Here is a 19839-nt window from a genome sequence, read left to right as displayed (position 1 = left end):
ACCCCAAACTCTTGGGTAGGTGAGGAGCAGGGTGGGCACAAAGAACAAAGCAGACCTGTGTCTGTCGTCAGAGTTCACAGTGGACAGCTGGACCGCTTTGCCTCTTGCACCCAGTGACCTCAGTGCCACCCAGCCCCGAGCGCTGTTGTGCCGTGTAGTTTGCCTGCCAGCGCTCCCACACTCCAGCCTGAGGACCTTGCTCACCACGCAGGAGATAGAAGACAGCTGCATTGTGACACATGCCACGGGGGGTCCTGATTTCCTCCGTGTTCAACACTATTCCTAGTGGGATTCTGCTGAAGCGGGGGGGGGGGGGGGGGGGAGGGGGCTGAAACCTGCCCCTCCCCCTGCTCCCAGGAGCCCCCGTGTTCTCAGCTCTGCGTGCAAGTCTGTGATGGCTCTTTTGTGTCCTCAGTGCCTCTTCCAACTCCCAAGCAGGATTTTGCTCTGGCTGCTCAGCAGGTGGGGCAAATAGCAGCTTGCTGCAGCCACACTAAATGGAACTCAAGCTAGAAGCTTCCATGCTACGTTTACACAGCACAGCCTTGCTTAGGACCCTGGCTTAGCAGCTCTTCGTTCAGGGGGCTTTGCTATTTACACCTCAACGTTCAGTGAGCCTGTGTGTTGCTAAGGGAAGCTGAAGCAGAGAGTGGGCTACAGACTGCCAAGGTCAACCAGCCCGGAGCTTCACTACCCGTAGTATTTACTGAGAGCCTGGGTGCCCTCCTTCCCACTCCCAGGGGAAGCCTTGACATGGTCCTTTCAGCAAATGCCAGCTTGAGAGAAGTGCGAAGTCACCTCCTGCGCCTCTAGGAGGGCCTGGAGCAGGTCGTCCCCCCAGGGTCTGAGTCCGTATTGGTCCTGCTGCTGTCCGGTGCCTACATCCAGAATTCCAACGGGGGGAGTTGCTTCCCCATAAGAACAAGCAGCCTGGGAGGCACTCTTTGGATGGGAGGGGGCAGAAGCTGTCCCTGACTCTGTGCTGCTCCCTGGCACATATCTCCCATCGCCACGCTCAGACCATCCATCGTAACTGTTTCCCCCACTGTGCTGAGCTCCTCAAGGGCAAGGCCCAAGCCTTTCATCTCCGCTGTTCCCCAGTGCCTGGCACAGTGCTGGTCGCCAGACGGGCTCTAAGTAAGCGCACACATGAATAAGTGAACCGCAGAAGGGCTACGGCCGGGAGTGCCATCAGCTAAGGGTCGGAAACCTAACAGTTAAGAAAGTAGTTTCTCATTCATTTAGGCTTCTGAACCTAAACTGGGTGCTGATCTGGAGCCCTGCCTGAATCAGCTTGTAGAGCAGCCTATGATGAGGGAAGGTTTCTGTTCTTTTCCCACCTTCCTCAGGAATAAATGGTATTCTCTCTGTGCCTCGATTTCTCCCATTTGATATTCATGGGCCTCTGAACATCTGTCCTCTCTCCCTCCTTGCCGGGGGCTCTGAGCAGGCCGACATGTTTGTAGGAGGGTTTCCCTGTATTTTTTCAGGGCCGTCAGTCGAGTGGTACCTGGCTAGTTTTCTTGGAAGTTACTCTCCTGAACCTGAATGAAACCTCAGGACCCCTGGCTCAGCTTAAGCAAAACCATGTACAGGAGGCGCTTCTGGAGTTAGTGACAGGACTGTCCTGTCTCAGCACTGAGTCTTCTCCCTGCTCTCTCAAGTCTAGAGCAGAGGCTGTCATCCTGGGCGTGCCCTCAGATCACCTGGGTACATTTTGAAAATATCAAAGTGCTGTCTCCTCCATGTGTGATCTAGAGTCGGGACACTGGTATTTTTTAACAGCTCCCTCAGTGTGGGGAATATGTACTTGGGACTGACAACCACTGTCTTTTCAAAGCGTCTTCACCAGGAGGAGCTGTACGGCACTGAGCACCCCACTGTTGGCCTTCCCCCCTCACCCACCCCCACCAACCACAGGAAGGTGGAAGAGCAGAAGAGTGTCTGTCGCTTCCGGGCGCCCCGTGTCGCCTCCCTTAGCTAGCTCTGAGACGCAGCTGCCATCCCAGGCCGTGTGATTGACGGTGCAGGCCTACCCACATGCACACGCAGAGCCCAAGGCTGCTTAACCTCGGGCAGGTGACTAGAGGGGAACAGGTGTCTGTGGACAGCAGTTCGATTCTGTTTTGGAGGGCATTAGTGAGGGAGAACAATCCAGAGCTGTCTTTGCAATTTGTTGAAATGAAGGTTTTAAAAAAAAAAACATCTAGCTCAAGGGATTCTCACCTGGGTTACGCCCACCAGCTCCCAGGCGCCACATCCCGCCCTGCAGTAGCAGAAGCGTCTGCCTCAGCAGTGAGAGGCAAGGCCAGACGCCAGTTGAAATCCCAGACGGCGTCCTCCCCTCCCTCCATCTCTTGTCAGATATTTCAAGCTTTAAGTCCTTACTCGTGCTCTGCCTACTTGGCTGGCTGTTCTTGCACTTGAGCGGCTTGTTGGCCTGGACAGGTCCAAGCTGTCGGAGCCGTCAGGAGCTGCACCTCCCCCCTCGCGTCTCCTGTCTGAGCCAACCTTGACTCACAGTAGTGCAGACGGCCCCGGCCTTATCCAGTGACGCCCGCCACTGCCCTCCTCTTCCTGTCCTGCTTTCCCAGCGATGAAGGGGCTGGGCCAGGCCTGGCCTGCAGGTCAACCTGGGGCTGCCACGGAGACCACTCTTAGTTCATGCTCTGGCATATTCACCCAGACAACACGCTAAAAAAAAAAAATATATATATATATATATATATATTTTTTTTTAATCTGAACCACATAGGACAAGGGTACAGCAAGGTCTAAGTTCAGATTATGCAGGAAACACTTTCCAGCCTGCATGAGAGCAAATCTGTTTTTGCAAATAGCCTTAGTTTTTACCCACTCTGCTTCCTAACTATTCCTGGGAGCTGAGAGAGAATGAGGCGAGAGCAGAAATAAGCGTTCCTCCTTTTCCTCCCCTTCTCTCCCTTTAATGTAGACTGGGCAACTTCTCTACAGCGCCTCGGTTTCTCAGACCGGCTCCAGGTGCCGAAAGGTGGTGCCCTGTAACATCCCACTGTAATCAGTTCATTTCCTTCCTCCTTGTCCCTCTCCAAGAGAAATGAAGTGGCAGGTGACAAATGCGAGAGGGGTCGTGGGTGACCTTGTACACGAGAAAGACACGCCACACCAGGGCTGGCCTCACTCTGCCTTTCCCGGTGCTAGGTCCCTGCCGAGCTGCAGACGCACAGGAATAAGGGTCCCATTTAGCAGGCTCGGCCTGAGTGAGACCCGCAGCCATGCCCTCTGGCAGCAGCCTGCAGCAGGGAGGGATGCTGCGGCAGCAGGCTCCTCAGCCACCGCTACAGCTTTGGATGGGGCAATCAGTGCAGACACATTGGCTCATTCAGGTCGTCTGTAAACCTAAGGGACCCCGGCAGCTATTGGCATGCCATTGCTCCAGCAATACCAATATTCACGTGATTTACCCTGAGGCTTAGCTGCTACCCACATTATTTCCAAGAATTCTTCTCCGTTAGAGGAAACAGTCTGAGGCTGCTTCAACACAGCCCCTAAAGCCAACCCTTTTCATGCGGGAATATCAGGACTGAGATAAACGGTATCTTTATCGGCACCCAGGGACCAATAACATAGTTGACTAAAGACAGAGGCTGCCTGCAGAGCCTCTATCCCCCCAGTTAGAACCAGTCATTTGATGAGCATTCTCATGTCCTAGTGAACGTGAGACGGTGGATGGGATGGAATTAAGGGGGCTGATTCCACTCCAAATATCATGGTTACCTACAGCCTAGGGTTGGGGTCTACTCTCTTCTATCTGATTTGCTGAGTAAGGAAGAAAGATCTTCTACCCTAGTCCAGTACCTAGGAACCTTTTTGTGTCTCTAAAGCCACATGAGAGGTATCACCAAACTGGTCGATTTCCTGTTCTTCAGGACTGGCCCTGTTCTCCGGGGCTTCTGTCCAACAAGGTATGTTGCTTTCTCTTCCTGCTACAGTTGCTGCTTAGCCTGTTAGCCCCAGGAAACTTATTCTCTTGGATCCATTTTCTTCTCTTCAAGTATCACCACGTTTTATCGACCTGCCTGCTTTCAGTTTTGATCCACACGTCCTCGTCATTTAGAACCGCTGGACTAAGGTGACCTGCGGGCACAGTCCAGGTTCTTGAGTTGGGTCCGAAATTGACAGGATTTGTCTAAACCCTTAAAGTAACCTTTTTGTAGCCAGAAACCTTAGCAGATACACTACCCCCCACCCTACCCCTTACCCCCAGTGACAAAGGAGCCTTGGAGCCGCTGAGCACAGTGTCTAGAGGGCAGCAGAGCTCCAGCGGGGGATGTGGGTATGCTGCCATCTCCTTCCGGCCCAGCCTCTCGTCCTGTAACAGCGGCTCAGAGGCTTGGAGGTTGGGGTAGGGAGGTTCCGCCCTCTCAACTCACTGTGGCACTGCCTGTAAACCTGCCGAGCTAGGGACCTAGAGAGCTGCCTGCACTGCCCCCATCATCTGGGTGTCTGCTTGACGCCATGATGCCCTGGGCCCGAGGGGGCTGCATAAGTACAGCTGCAAGCTGCCCAGCTAGATTGTTCTTGTTGTCCCAGCCCAAGGTGACCTCTCAGGCTCCATGTGTGACATTCACTGTAACTTTAGGCATGAGAGATGGCACTGTTATCTCTGGGGGCAGGTAGGGAAAAGGTTCCCCAGCTGAGTCTTCCTGGGTCTCAGTTCCAAATGGAAAAGCACAACCCTCCCCCGCCCCAACCCATCATCGTCTCCCACTCTGCACACCCGATTCTGCCTCAGGCCATTTCATAGCCGCAGCTCTACTGGGGGCAAACTCTTTACCCTCGTGGTACTTTGTAAGCTGGAGCAGTGAGGCCCAAACTTCCAGAAGTGATATGAGATGATCTCGTGGGGCCGACAGGTACAGCACAGCCAGCATTTGTTTTGGGTGTTGATTTCCACATATTAAATGGTTCTCGTTGCCACTGCCACTGAACTTCCTTGCCCCTGTGTGTGATGGCCAGGTTCTATATCAACCATGAAGTCCGTGCAGGGACGGAGAGCTTTGCTGCTGTACTCTGGCACCTGAAAACGGTTCTGTCTCCAGCACGGAGCTGCCAGTGGGGAACTGCTGAGGTGACACTCTAGAGAATCGCCAGGGAGACCCCTCCATCTCCTGCCAAGCTACACAAACCCTGCCCTGCACGGTTCTGAATCACACCTCCCTGCAGATTCATTCCTCCTTCCCTGGCTCAGCTAGGGTACAGCCTTACGGGAAAGTCCTGGGTGTCAGCAAGAGAGGCGTTTGAGGAGAAAGGAACTGATGGAGGAAGGGGGAGTGCCACTCAGTCATCTTTTAAGTAGAAAGGAAAAGGTCAGCGGAGCCACACAGGGCCTGGGCTACATCAGTGTTGACTCTGCCTTGCTGCAGCAAAGGGACCGGCTCACCGGGGCCAGCAGTGGGCACTGCCAACCCTATCCAGCTGCCAAGCACAAAGAAACGCGTGCTCTGTATACACAGATGGGTCTGCATGTCAGCATGAGCCTGTTTTTAGCCCTTGCCCAGGAAGGGCAGCCCACGATACAGTAATTTAATTAAATTTGCTTCTCTCCATGGCCCACATATTTGAAGAGGTTTTGGGGGGGAAATGAATCTGGCTGAGGAACATTACCCTGCTGCTCTGGCACTGCCCCAGAGCTGAGCCGCAGTACCATAAAGGGTCTCGCTGTCCTGAACACGGCCCAGGGCATCTGTCTGCACTGCAGGCTCTGTGGCCGGGCTGCCTGCTGGCACATCTGGCAAGGCAGCCTCTGGAAGCAGTGCATCTCCATCACAGGGAAGCCACTGGGGGCAAAATAAGGGGACTTCCCACCCCCTACTCAAGACCTGCTGGCAGCAGCCTCAGCAGTACTTAGAGCCACGGTATTAGCTTTTCTCCCCACCGTCTTCAGTGTATGAGAAGGGAGAGGGCGGGATGAGAGGACCCCACCCCTCAACTGACACTGCAGCTTCAGTTATCCCCGCAGTTTCGGTGTTAGCCCACACACCTGTGCTTCTGCCCGGAAGGTGATCAGTATTTAGGGACCTGAAATTGATCTAGCTTTCATATTACCATGTTGCATATCTCAAATGCGATCCGTTTTTGTTCATTATGCCTGAGCTTAACTCATTCCCACACACCCCACACCCCTGTGACCTCCCCCTGCCTCCCAGCCAGTGCCTGCTAGTCTTGCATTAAGTTTATCAACTCCTCAGGAGGTGCCTAAGCTTTTCCTTTCTCCTGTCTTCTCCCTCCTGTCCAGAGTGTCTGCCCTTTCATCTTATCACTAACCTCTAGCCTATCTCTCAGCCTTTTTTTGTCCTAGGTCAGCAGTACCATGCCTTGGAGAGGTACATTCTCTGGTTATCTTTCTGTCCCCCCAACAGCAGCACATCCTCCTGGCTGGTAATCTCTCCTGCATGATGATAATAGCAGCACCTCCGAGAGAAAGGGAATTTCTCTGGCACTGTTCATCTCAACACCAGCAGAACACAGGCTGTTGCTTAGGAGTGGGAATCATTAGAGTCAGGCCATTATTGGAGGGGACCAGTCTCTAGGGGAGCTAGCAGAAATTACTGCTCCTTAATAGACGGAAACTCATTTGCTCAAAGCCCCCGCCCTCCTCTTTATTTCTCTGCATTCCCCACCTCCCCTCTCTTCCCAGCTTTGAAGTTGAGAAGAGAGGTAACTCCACCCGATCCAAGATGGCAAATTTCTGCTAAATTAACTTGGTTAAAAGATAGATCCTTGGCTGAAAGCGGCTGTCTTTTAGAATGTTTCTATTGGGACTTCACTTGAAACCATCATGAAGGAGATAGATTCTAATTAAATATATGTGATAAAATTCTAGGCAGGGCCACTCCGTTTCCCAAGAGGGGATTTGTTGAGATGGGGGAAGAGGAGACGTTTACTAGCTGCAGGCCCCGAGTCAGCCTGGGCTGCCTGAGCTTTCCCTGTGAGGGTCTCCTTGCTTACAGTACCAGGGAAGGTAGAAGCAGAACTCCAGACGTCCCTGCTTCTCCAGTGGTCCACTTGACCTTGAACGGACCTCTGACATGATTGAGCTTCTGCAAAACTTCCTGTCACAGGTATACCTGTTCTTTACAGCTCTTCACTTTTATAGGGATGGGGAGGGCGGCCTCAGCCACAAGTGCTTCTTCTAATTTGTTAGCTGTTTGGGCAGCCATCAGAACTCCCATGCCCTGGGACACTCATGGCTGAAGAGAAAGGAAAAGTTGCCTGATTTCTCAGCTCTAGCTGTTTGAGTGAAGTCAGGAATGGGTACCATCTGGCTGACAGCATTAAGCACAGATAAAGTACTGGCCTGAAAGGCCTCTCCCTTCTCTCCCTCCCTCCCTGGAAGCAAAGGGTAAGGGACTGCACCAAATTGCAAACTCCAGGGGGCACTAATCACTTTGTGGCTTCTGTCAGTGGCGCCCCCTGGAGTTGTAAGTCACAGTGGCCCTGCCGGTGCTAGGCTGAGAACCCAGAGACCTGGTCTCTGCATCACCAGCTAGTGGGCACTGGCAGTCACATCCCCCCTGGGCTTCATTTTCCTCACAAATAAAATGAGAGGGTTCAACTAGATTTTCTGAATTAACTTGGAAGCTCCCTTCACTGTCTCCACATTCCTGAAGTTAGAAGCTGTAAACCATCATTCTGTCCTCAGTGACCACTGCCATTCCAAGGTCGACCAGCAGTGAGAACACACTGTGGAGCTGCCCTCAGCTGATATGATACCACTCACTGGTCAGAGCAGATGTGGACTTAAAACAGGAAGGTGGAAGAGGAATTAAAGGGAAAGCTACCCTGCAGACCAATGAGCTGAAACCAGAGGCACATGGAATAGGCCAATTCCTTATTGTGTTTGTGCTTCTCTGTGGCTTCAGAACCTTTTTTCCTCAGACACAAGCATACGACACATCCAGTAGTTGCTGTCGCTTCCCTCACAAGGGAAACAAAATGAAATGCAAACATGTTTTGAGCTATCTCAGTCTTGCTATATCCCTCTAAGTCTCCTCTCCCCATTCCTAATTTGAAGATTGTCTTCCCTTCCCCTGGTTCCTTTAGCAGTCTCTTCCTTGGCCCTCCTTCGTATCTTACTCCAGACTTTCCCAATTCATCCCCTTAAGAGATGAATTGGAAGAATATGCTGTCATGTCAGAAGGAAGCCAGTGTCAATTCACACAGGCAAACGCTAATAGGATAAAGTATTATCCGACTTCCTTTAAGTCCAGAAATTAAGTCGTCTTGCAGTGGTAATAGATTATAACTGTATCCACTGCAGCTGGTGGGCTGCAGGAATAAGCTGTTAGTATGAGGCCTGGCCTCCATTTCTGGGACTGTGATGGGCCTGTTGTGAGGGGTGTGCTGTGTGTTCCTACAAACACAGCGGCACTATCCAGGGAACTGCCTACAGCTGATTCAGTTCACCTCCAGGGTGGAACCTGAGTGGGAGGACCTGTATGAATGTTCTTAATGAACCTGGGTGAGTGGGTAGGGCCTTGAAGCCTAGGAAGAAGTAGCCCGAGGCCAGGAAACCAAACTTTGCACAGGGAACAGTTAGTGTGTGAAAGCACCTCTCCCTCATCTTTGCTGACTCATTGAGCGGGTAGAGTGGCTTATCTGGTAACTAAATGAGCACCTGCACAGACAGGGAAACCAGGGTTGAGACCTTATTAAAGAAATGTAAGAGACTACAGATTAAGGACTTGCCTTGGGAGAGGAAGCAGAACTGTTGGAAGAAAGAGCCATCAGGCTTCTAGAATGGAAGGATCTTGCGGGATATCCTAGGTCCTATCATGGCAGACGGTTGTACGCAAATGGGAATTATGGGGGGGGGGGGGAATCTGATAGGAGAATTAATGGGGGGGTGCTTTTTATTAATGGGAGATATTAGAAGGTGGGTGGATATTAAAGAAGTAGATCAAGGGCTGTTCCTTTGGTATTTAGTAATTAATCTAAACTTCAGTAATTGCTCTAGTATTGTTCCTAGGCACACAGAATGGATGAACCCGGAAGGCCAAGTACTGCTTTGGTCCATCCAATCCCCACACCTGGCATTAGAGTAGCCTGTCATCTCAGTGCCTCCCTGCTGTAGGTTTAAGAGTCTTTACCAGGATAAGCTAGAGAAGAGAGCGCCATCCTCTCAAATGCTTAACTTCCTTTGCCAGGAGAGCCTCTCCGAGGGCTCTCCCCCACGGGCCCAGGCCTGACCTTTCTGACTCACTGCCAGGGTCCATGTGCACTGAACTCAACAGTCGCCATTATTTTTATGGGAAAACACGATTTATATAACACTCTTTTCGTGGATAAACAGTGAGCTGCACCCTCTCCTCTCCTCTCCCCCCATGACTGTGCCTTCACAGAAATGAGGGAGGCCCTGAGGGAGCCCGTCAGGATCAGAATTTGATTACAGCCCTGAGGGTGGGGTTGCCCCCCCCCCCTTGCCAAGCAGTGGACAGCCTCCAGCATCGGGAACAGGACTGTCGTGGGCAGGTGGTTTGGCCCAAGTACTGACAGCAAAGCTGGCATGTTCCAGAGGATGAAACCTGTGATCATCCTAAAATCTAATTCTAGCCTCTCATTAGGAAATCAAATGCATTCTTTCTTAGGCTTCTCTTGGAAAGTTGATCTCCCTGCTTTTCTTCTGCTCTGTTCCGTGCCATGAATATCGCTGGCGGCCCTCCCCCCAGTCCAGGGTCCAGCCAGCCTCCTGCTTGCTAGGGCAGAGGAATCTCCCTGGCTCTCCTCCCTAACTGCATTGCAGCCCCTTAGCCTGTGCATCTGCCATACAGCTCCATCCTGCTCTCACCTGCTCAAATTATAGTGCTTTTTCCTGCCTTTCTTTCCTTCAAGCCCTCCAATACTGCTTTGAAGCCCCAGCAGCCCTCTCTGTGCTCCCTTCTCCTTCCTGGTGCCTCCGTGGGCCCACCTCCCTTGGCAAAGCACCCTGATAAGGAAACAGGGTGAGGTGACGAGACACTGGGAAGCTCACCCTCCTGGTAAAGGACCAGGACTTTTAGTTAGGTGCTTCCTGTCCCAGCCCTCAGCTTGTGCACCTCCAGCAGCAGCATCTTTCCTTTCTCTTGACCCACCATAAGAAAAGGTAATCCGTTCCTGGCCTAAGACAGTGCCTTGGGCCATCTAAAGAGCTAGATTAAAGAACAGAGCACAAGGCAGTGTTTTCCTGGGAAGAAAAGTGCACCCCATCTTTTCCACAGTGTTTGGGCTTGTAGATGGTGCTGTCGTGCTGCCCAGGACTTCTGGATAATTAATTATCCTTCCTCTTTACAGTAGCTCAGTAGGCATGTTCTCTCTTTGGACATGGATGAGGTTCAAGAATAGAGGTGGTGATGGGGGCTAGTCAGTTGGTCTGTCCCCTTATCGTCAAATTTCAATTCCTACAACAACTACGGAGTAGTGAGGTAGATACCAATATTATGCCCATTTTACAGATGAGGAAAACGAGTATTTGTCCAAAGTCACATAACTAGTAAGTGATAGAGCTGGGATTCAACCCAGGAAGACTGGCTTCAGAGTCCACACTTGTAAGCACTATGCTATATTGCTTTGCAGATATGTATATTTCACTGACGGTTCCTGAAGCCTTTATCCCTGCTCCAAGAAGCAATTTACTTCATCTCAATTTAAAGCAAAGATGAAAACAACCTTAATCCACTACCCAAACCATTCTTCCCCCCTCCGGGGAAAAGGGTGCTTTCTGAATGGACGGAAACCGAGAGAGGTGCTTTGAGCCAAAAGCTGCCTTGCAGTTTAGCTGAGGCAGGATTTAGAAATGGCGTGAACGGTGCCTGCATTAGCCGATGGCACGGAGTGCTGAGTGCCAGCAGAGGAGATAAAATCAGACATATGTTTGGATATAAATGTTCTCTCTCTTTTTCTTCTCTAATTTTAAGCCCTTGCTGCTTTGTTGCAGTAAAATGTTGAAGCCTTAATTGTGGGCTCTGGCCCCCTAAGGTAGTAGCCTGGGCTGAGTAAGGCCCACTTAGCCTTCTCTTAATCTCTACCCATCTCCACCATTAACGGCATGGACTCTGCATCTCTTCCCCATTAATAGGCATTGTCTTCAAGGGACTCTTTACTAGGCTGCTGCCCTCCCCGCACCAGCGCCCCCGTCCCAAAAAGTTGCTAGCTACAGTACATGTTAACAGCCATGATAGAGCGGATGTCTCTAGGCCTTAGAAACTAGCCTGTCTGCTCTATCTTCACTGATAGTAGAATGCAGCTTTACACCAAAGAGTGATAAAAGGCCCTAGAACAAATTGTGGGAGTGGCGACCAGATCATGATTTTGGAGCTGGGGCCAGGGTAGATGCAATGGAGGAGAGGAGTTAAAGAGTCCCCCGCCTCCCCAAATAGTCTCATTGTTCAGCCAAATAAGCAGAAACCACTCCGCTGTGGAGAAGTTGCTCTTGAGAGGTGCTCTAAGGCCTCTGTCAATCCTTTACTCTGCAAGCTTCCAAGGCTAAGGTTGGGAGAAGGCCAATCCATCGTTCCCACTGTGAGCACCCTGCCTTGTCTACTTCACCTTTTCCCTAGCAGCCGTTGCCCTCTGTGGGATCCCGTGGTTTCTGCCTGCCATTGAACCTAAGAATCAGGAAGCTGTTAGGTATAGTCCTGAGAATCCAACTCCTTAGTCAGCACACGTGGCCCTTGGGCCACCTCTGGGGCCCCTGTGGTCCGAATTCTGCTCAGGCCCCGGAGGGCAGTAGAGCTGGTTCTGAAGGAGACTGGACAGCTCCAAGAGGAGGGAGAAGAGAACACAGCAATAGCTATAGGAAGGTCCCATTTTCACTGCATATTGGCCAGGAAAGAGAGATGTTCTTGAGAGCCAGTAAGAGCCTTTATGAGAAAGCACATTGGTTTGGGTAGTCAAGAGACCTGGGTTTCAGTCCCACCTCTTCCACTAATTAGCAGTGTGACCTTGGACTGTATCTTTCAGTTTCTCTGGGGCTCGGTCTCCTTGACTGTAAAATGTGAAGGGATTAGACTACATGGTTTTTCACGGCCTTTAAAAAATTCTGTAATGAAAAGTCTCTAACTCCATATAATCATCGGCAGTCTTTTCCCTGTAACGTGTTGCTGTGACTCCCCTCCCGAAGAGCTGCCAACCCATGTTCCATTCTCAGGTAACAAACCCTACAGCTTGGCCAGGCCGAGGATGAGTCACCCGCCCAGCATTAAAGGCTGCACTTTCGGTGCTCATGGGACTCCTCTCTGAAAAGTTGTCCCAAGTGCCTGCTACAAAGGAGGGTGTACCCGCCATCACGGCGGGGGAGAGTTGCCGCTCTAAATGCTGAACCGGTGCCCAGGTCAGGGAGTAGGCCCAGTGGGGAAAGGAACTCCCCTTGCAGCTCTAAGGACACTCACACCCAGGCACCATATTCTCTCTCCCCCAGGAACCTCCTTTGAGGTTCCTTCTGGAAAGCACTTCTCCCTCAGATTCCAAGACCTGAATATGCCCCACCCCCAGGACAAGTGCATTTGTTCATAGGACTCTTCCCCAGGAATGTTTTAGGCCCATTTCTTCACCTCTCCCCTCAGATCTTTGTTCAGCCCCAGAGCCTTTGTCATTCCACAGCTACTGCATAGTTCCCTGGCCGCCCAGATAGCTGTCAAAAAGAGGAGGGGTGTAAGGAAATGGGCTCCACATCCTCTATTTCTGAAGCAGCTCCTTCCTTCACAGTTGCCTCTGAATGTGTACCCAGGAAGCTGTTCTAAACAGCCTGAGCTGTGTCTTATGGCACTAGGAAAGGGGGTGACTGCTTGCATTTTTCAACTGGTCCTCGCCAAGTCCCACCCTTTTCTCGGCTGCAGCTTTCTCTCTTTTTATTGGGGGTAGGGTACTAAAGGACGGGTGGAGGGAACACATCATTGTAGCCTAGAGACATGAATGGCAGTTTCTAAAAGTGTGAGCCCATGCATACACACTGCCACAAACACCGACACCCAGAAATTTTGTGTATGTGAAATACACAAACACCCAAAGGAGGATTAAGAATTGGCCCTTTCTTAGCCAACTGCTGCAAAGGGCTGCCTGCCTCTCTCTGTGTGTTCAGCGCCAGGGAGATCACACCCACTCAGTCCCGATTCCCTGCACTCCACTCGTATAAATACTAGTGCTGAAGAGACGCAGGGTCCCAGTTCAGGCAGCCTGCCTGGACCACGTCCCTCGGCTACACATCAGGAGACCAATACCCACCACCACCAAGACACGTTTGACTGGCTATTCAGCACCCAGAGAACAGAAGCAACACTGCCTGTGGGATCTTTAAGCACAACAGCATTATTGCAGTGCTCCTAAATCCAGGTCCCCCGGGGTCCCCGTGTAGAGCTGGTGCTGCCTGACCAGCAGCTTCTGCTGAGGTGGCGTTTAACTCCTGGCCGGGTCCCAGGAGCTGAGGCTGACCCATTTCCCCCGCTTTTCCAGGACACAGGGAATTCAGTTCTACCCCCCAACAGAGCCAGGGACTAACACACTTAGCTTGTGAACGGTGCACTAGTATCAGGGTGCTTTTATTTAAGCTAAGGAAAAGTGGCTGACAGCTTTAGCGTGTTCCCATACTTTAAAGAAATGGAAGATTGTCCTCCCCTCCCCTTTTCTTTCTTTAAATAGAAATTATTTGGTCAGTGCTCATAAGAAGCTATAGGTTCAGGGTCTTACTCAATTTAACCCTTTGGGGACACTGAATTAAAAATTGAACAATATTTATTAAAATACAAAAATACACTTTTCTCACGTTACAATCAGTGGCATTTCCCCCCCACACCCCACCCCCTTTCAAATCTGAACCCTTTATTTCCTTTTAAAGCTAAAATAATAAATGAAAGAAGTTACATCATTAAATGGACCAGAATAACAGAGATCTCTGCCTTCCCCACCCACGCCCGCCCTTTCTCTTCCCCCTCCTGAGGTAGCCCTGGGAGAGGGAAGCATTTCCCCCCATTGTGCTACATTCAACAGGACTCCATGCCGCACTCATTCTGTGTGTATCACTTTGTTTTAACTGTGGATTTCACATCTTTTTTGTGAACCATCCTGGTGAGGAAAGGCTTCATCACTTTCAATGAGCCTGTGCCCTTTTTGTCTCTCCTCTTTCTTCTCTACTCATGTTCTGCCCCCTCCCCATCACCACAACCAGTTGACATCAGCAGTAATAATCCCTAATGAATCAGCATTTAGAATAGTCACCAAATCACAAGCATGAGAAAACCTTCCACTCCCCCAAGCTTCCCACTCCCAGCCTCTCCCCCCTTCTCCACCTTAAACCAATCCTTTAAAAAAAAAAATCATCAAATGCATCACTGTCTACAATCATTTGTCAGATACCAGGAACAACAGGTGGACATGGCACAATGCTGAGTTATGGCCTCCTGCGAATACCTTCTCTCTGCCTCTGCTCTCCCTTCCCATCCCCCTTTGGGACCATGCCCCCCTGCCCCCCCCCCCCCCCCCCGCCCAGGGGCCACCTCCTTCTCCTGGGAAGCCCTGAATAGACACATGCCTTGCACAGAGTGGGTTAAGCCCAACTGCAGGAATGTGGTGCAATGTGAAAGCGCTTGACTGACAGCTACGCCAGCTCCCTTCCTTCTCTGCTCCTTCCCGAAGCCCTCTGTCAGGCGGGTCACGCTGTGTCCCACTGCACAAACCAAGAAGACTTGTGCACAGGGATGTACATACTCAGTCCCTTAAGGTTTCAGTTGAATTTTGGTGGTTTTCCTGTTTAAAATACATTTTACAGGTCTGTCTTTCCCTTGGCCTCAGAAGAAAAAATTATTGCCTCTCAACATTTTAAGCACAGTACAGATTCTTAGTGCTTTTTTTCATTTGTTTGTATTCTTTGTTTAAATAAGATAAATCTGCAAAGACAGCTCTCAGCCTAAGAAAGATGTCTAGAGAAATGGGTATTCCTGTGTCCTATGAAGCATCTTCTAAAAAATGACAGTTCAGTCTCCCCTCCACGCCTCAGCAGCCCACACCCTAACTCTTTAGGGATACTGGTTGGTGTTGTAGTTTGTTTTATTTTGGCAGTTTCAACCCTATACCAGAAAGCTCTCCTGGCAGCACAGCAGACTGACTTGTGGCTTCTATCCCACAGCATTCCCAAGGTCCCCCACCCCCTTTAAATAGAACTTACAAGTTAGAAAATAGTTTTGTTTTGATTTTTCTTTTTAAATTTTAATATAATCTGTTTCTTTTACCAGCCCATAGATTTAATATATAAGCATATACAAGAAAAAGTCTCTCCCCACTCTGTACAAAAGTTGCTGTCTTTTGTGTGTGTGTGCATTCTATTGCATTTTATAAGTTTGGGGGGGGGGGAGTCATATTTGAGTTTCCTGTACCTTGTCCTTGGTATGGGTCTGAATGATATAAGGTTCAGAGATAGTAGTGACTGTGGGGTGCAGAGAGTTCCCCAGACTGTTTTCTGTCCAGTGGGCCCCATGTGCTGGTTTGTAGGTGTTGTAGTTAATATGGTCATGAATTGTGGGCAGCACGACTGCCCCCTCACCTGATACACCGGATGGAGCTGCTGTTGCTGCTGCAGATGCCGCCGCTGGGATGTCTTCATCCACCTGGATAATCTCAACAGTCCGGGCAGCTGTGACTGTACTCCTCTGCTGGTGCCGCTTGCGAAGTTTATAGAAGACAATCAGCATGGCAGCAGCTAGCAGAGTCACTGCCACGAAGCAGCCAATGATGATCTTGGTGGTCTTCATGACTTCATCCAGGCTGGTCTGCATCTTATCATTGGTGTCCGTCGCGGTTACTGCCACCTGCTTGGGCACACGGGTGGTCTGAATGAGCACCGTGGTAGAGGTGGTATATGCCGGCTGGTAACCAGTGGACGTAGTAGGAACGGGCTTGTACTTTCGTGTTGTATCCTCAGGCGAGATCTCAGTGGTCTCCACTGTGACAGTCGTGAAGAAGCTGTAGTTGGAGGTGTTGAGCTCGGCCGTGCTCACGTTGAGGTAGGCCGAGGCATTGGAGTTGCCCGCCACGTTGGTCACCATGCATGTGTATACCCCAGTGTCTGAGAGCAGCACATGGGAAAAGTTCAAGGTGCCATCGTTGAGGACAGAGATCCGTGGGTGGCGGGAGGCGTGGCTGAGCACTGTCCCATTGGGCAGCAGCCACTTCACGGAGGACATGGGGGGAGTCCGACACTTAAGTTCTGCCATCCGACCCTCAGAGATATTGAGGTCCCGAGGTGCATCCATGATGAAGGGGGCAGAGCACTGGAAGGAGGCCTGGTCCACCTCCACCAGGTAGCGGCCTCGCATGTGCAAGGGAGCATGACAGCGGCCACAGCAGGTGGAATTGGTGGGTATGTACTCTCGAAGCCACCAGGCTAGCCACAGAATGTCACAATCACAGTTCCAAGGATTGTGGTGTAGGTGCAACTCCACCAGGTACCTCAGTGGGGTGAAGAGGTCATGGGGCAAAGAAGAGAGGTTATTGTGGGCCAAGTTGAGTTCCACCAGGGAGGCCAGCCCATCAAAAGCATTCCGCTCAATCAAGCTGACCTGTGAGTTCATGACCCACAGCTTCTTGAGGGAGCTCAGGCCGTGGAAGGAGCCAGGCCTGATCTCAGGGAAGTGGTTTCCTGACATCTCCAGCTCCTCCAGCCCCACCAGGGGGGTGAGGTTGGGCATATCTTTAATGTTGCACATGCCCAAGTTCAGGTACTTGAGGTTGAACAGTCCCTCAAAAGCCCCCTCCGAGATGTACTCTAGCTTCTTGAGCTCCCCCAAGTCCAGGCGCATGAGGGAGGGCACCCGGTTGAAGGCGTAAGAGGGGATGCTTTCTATGGGGTTGTTGCGCAGCCAGAGCTCCCGCAGCTTGGACAGGTATTCAAAGGCCCCGCTCGGGATGACTGTCAGCCAGTTGTCAAACAGCTCCAGGGTGTTGAGGCTGGCCAGGCCGTTGAAGGCCCCCACCTCGATCTGCCGGATGGAGTTCCTGCCCAGCTGCAGGACCTCCAGGTGGTGGAGGTGGCGGAAGGTGTCAGCCTGGATCATCTGGATGTTGTTTTCCATGAGGTTGAGGTACCGGGTGTTGGAAGGAATACCCTGAGGGACCTCGGAGAGGCCCCGGCGGGTGCACACCACCTTGCTGAACTGGTTACTGCACGAGCAGACAGACGGGCAGTTCTGGGGCCCGGCGGAGGCGGCAGCAGCGATGGCTGCACACAGAATCCACACTTGCGCCGTGAGGTAGACGACGGGGAGCAGGACGGCATTCCAGGTGTGGTGCACAGTTACCTGCCACAAGAGCTTCATGGTGTGGCACGTTCATAATTCACCATCGCCTGGGATTTTGGCTCGGAAAGGAGAACCAGCCCTACCCCGGCTTAAGTGAGCTAGGAGCTCCTCTTTCCATCTGGAGAAGGAGGTGGGGAGGGGGCGATTAGAGAGACGGAGCAGATCGGCCGGAAAAAAAAATCATGCCAAACTAAAGAGTGGCCCCTCGTCTACCAGCCCCCCCTCGAGACCAGCCCTCGGAAAGCTGGGACTTTCTCTCCCCCTTTGCGACCATCCCCACCCAGTCATTCGCTCTCACCTACCTCGGAAGGAAGGAAGGGAAGAACTGGCGCGGTGTCCTTAAGCGTTCGCCGCCGGAGCTGGCCACCTCGTTCCCATTCTCACTTCTTAGTTTTAATTAACAAAAGGGGGAAGTAGAGGGGGCGGGGAGGGCAGAGGGGAGGGGAGGGGTGGGGGAGACAAAATGGCTTCTAGTAAATCCGGAGCCGGCTAGCGGAGCCGCGGAGTTGAGGCGCGCCGGGAGAGCCGAAGCCCGGCGGGCTATGCAGGTGCATGCCCCCCCCTCAGCCCGAGGCGGGGCGCCACCAGCGCTTCCCGGCTTTGTCCTTGTACCCTGGCCCCGGCTCGCACCAGCCGAGGAGGAAGCCGCTTCATCGCCGGAGTGTGCCTCCGGCGCCCCCCGCCCGCTCCGGGGCTGCCACCCGGCGGGGAGTGAGGGGGCGCCCCGCAGCCTGCCAGGCCGCGCTCGCTGCCGAAGCTGCCGCCGCGCTGGCCCCTCTCCTTGTCGGCCGCTCCCGGCCCGAGGCAGCTGATGCAGTCGTTCGCTCGCGGTGCTGCGAGAGTTAAGAGGAGGTGTTCGCCGGTCTTTCGCCCCCCCACCCGCCCGCCCGCCCTCCGACACACACCCCCTTCTCTCCTCGTCTCTTCTCTTAAGGGTTAAAAAGACAAAAACTGGGCTCAGTTTCCCAGTCCGCCGGCTGCTGGTGCGAGGAGCAGTAATCCGTCCAGCCCCCCGAGGGGCAGCGGCGTGGAGGCAGCGCCGGGACCTGGTCTGCCGGCCAGAGGAGCGCGCGGCGGCCGGGTCGCCCCGCGCCGCAGGCCCCTTCGGGGAGTCCGGGGGCGGCTGCAGCCCCCGGAGGCGCGGAATCGCCCGCCGCAGCCGGGCCCCCGGCGTGCCGCCGGATCTGGCTTTGTGCAGAGGGAGGGAGTTCAGGGCTCCGGCCCCCGGCGCCTTCAGCGGCTGCGCTGCCCGCGGACTGCTGCAGCGGCCCCGGCGCTGGCGGCGGCGTGAGCAGCGGGGGTCGCGGCTGCGGGGAACGCTCCGGAGCCCGGGAACATGGTCCCCACTCGCTAGCAGCGGCGGCGGCGGCGGCAGCAGCAGCAGCGGGGCCCCTGTGCACGGCGCCCACCGTCTCCTCCTCGCGCCAGGCTCGCGGTGTTGCAGGCAGCAGCCACGCAGACTGCTCTCTCATCCTTTTGTCCTTCAGTCAGAACGTGAATGTACTGCTGACGCATACTGTTCTGAGAAGAGAAGATTAGCGTGATGCAGTGCTCTTATGTATTAACACCGCTCCCCCTCCGCTGCCTGCCCTCGAGGGGTTAACGCCGGCGCCTTCCAGCGCCGCGCCGGCCCGCGCTGCGCAGCCCCGAACTGTGCGCCTCCGTGCGACTTCCTCCCTCCCTCCCTCCCTTCATCCCTTCCTTCCTCCCTCCCTCCCTTCCTCCTTTCCTTCCTTCCCTTCCTTCCTTCCTTCCTTCCTTCCTTCTTCCTTCCTTCCTCTCTCCCCCAGCCCCACCCCCCTCCCCGGCCGCTTCCTCCCCGCCCCCTCTAGACGCTGGGAGCGGGCCGGGCGAGGGAACAGGAGTGAGCGTCAAGTGGGGGGCTGCGCGCAAGTCGCAGGCGTGCGCAGCTATTTTGGTCCGATCGCAGGGAGCCGCCGGGTGGCCGCTGATAGGCTGGAGCGGCGCGGGGCTGCTGCTGCGGAGGGATCGCGCCGGCCCCCGCCCCCGCCCTGCACCGGGCACCCTCGGGCTCTGGGCGCGCTGGGCTCAGGGCCTGGGGAGCCGGAGGCGCGGCGGCCCTCGGCGGGGCTGCTGCAGTTGGCGGGCCTCCCGCCCGCCCGGACCGCGTCATCCTCACCCCCGGCGACTGCGGACGGGGCGACTGGCCGTTCGGCCCGGGCTGCACGCTCGGAGTTCTGAGCTGCACTGGGGGACGCGGGGGCGGCCGGGGCGCTGCTGCACATGTGTCTGTTCGTCCTGCCCCTTCCCTCGCAAATTTCCTCACCCGTCGTCGGCTTTAACTAGGGCTTTCACTGATAATTTTCTTAATGAGGGTTGCGGGTGAGGCAAACCGTGGAAGGAAAGACCAAGTGCGGGGAGCTAGGGGAGTAACAACCTGGGACAGCGCGACAACCAGCTGGAAGGATTGAGGTGAACTCCCAGCAGCCAGGGCACAACCCGTTCATTAAGCAGCCGGAGCCGCGGCTTCTCACTCTTCGCAGCCCCGCGCCCTTTCCCCTCCGTGCGCCCAGAG

At 53.5% G+C, this 19839-nt stretch overlaps 2 protein-coding genes across 3 annotated transcripts in view; one reads left to right on the top strand and one right to left on the bottom strand.

Annotated features, from left to right (window-relative positions):
* The window catches only part of SND1 (staphylococcal nuclease and tudor domain containing 1), a 420353-nt gene that overhangs the window by 343482 nt on the left and 57032 nt on the right, over window positions 1-19839 (top strand). The window lies entirely within an intron of this gene.
* On the bottom strand, window positions 13729-18150 carry LRRC4 (leucine rich repeat containing 4). Its single transcript, XM_032642819.1, has 2 exons — window positions 17606-18150; window positions 13729-17421 (listed from the first exon to the last, which is right to left on the bottom strand). Exon 2 carries the CDS (start codon window positions 17319-17321, stop codon window positions 15363-15365), a length of 1959 nt encoding a protein of 652 aa, XP_032498710.1. The 5' UTR covers window positions 17322-17421; window positions 17606-18150; the 3' UTR covers window positions 13729-15362.

This window comes from Phocoena sinus, chromosome 9, assembly GCF_008692025.1.
Source record: "Phocoena sinus isolate mPhoSin1 chromosome 9, mPhoSin1.pri, whole genome shotgun sequence".
Taxonomy (NCBI): domain Eukaryota; kingdom Metazoa; phylum Chordata; class Mammalia; order Artiodactyla; family Phocoenidae; genus Phocoena; species Phocoena sinus.
The sequence above is the reverse complement of the archived record's forward strand: the minus strand, read 5'-3'. Positions and strand labels throughout refer to the sequence as shown.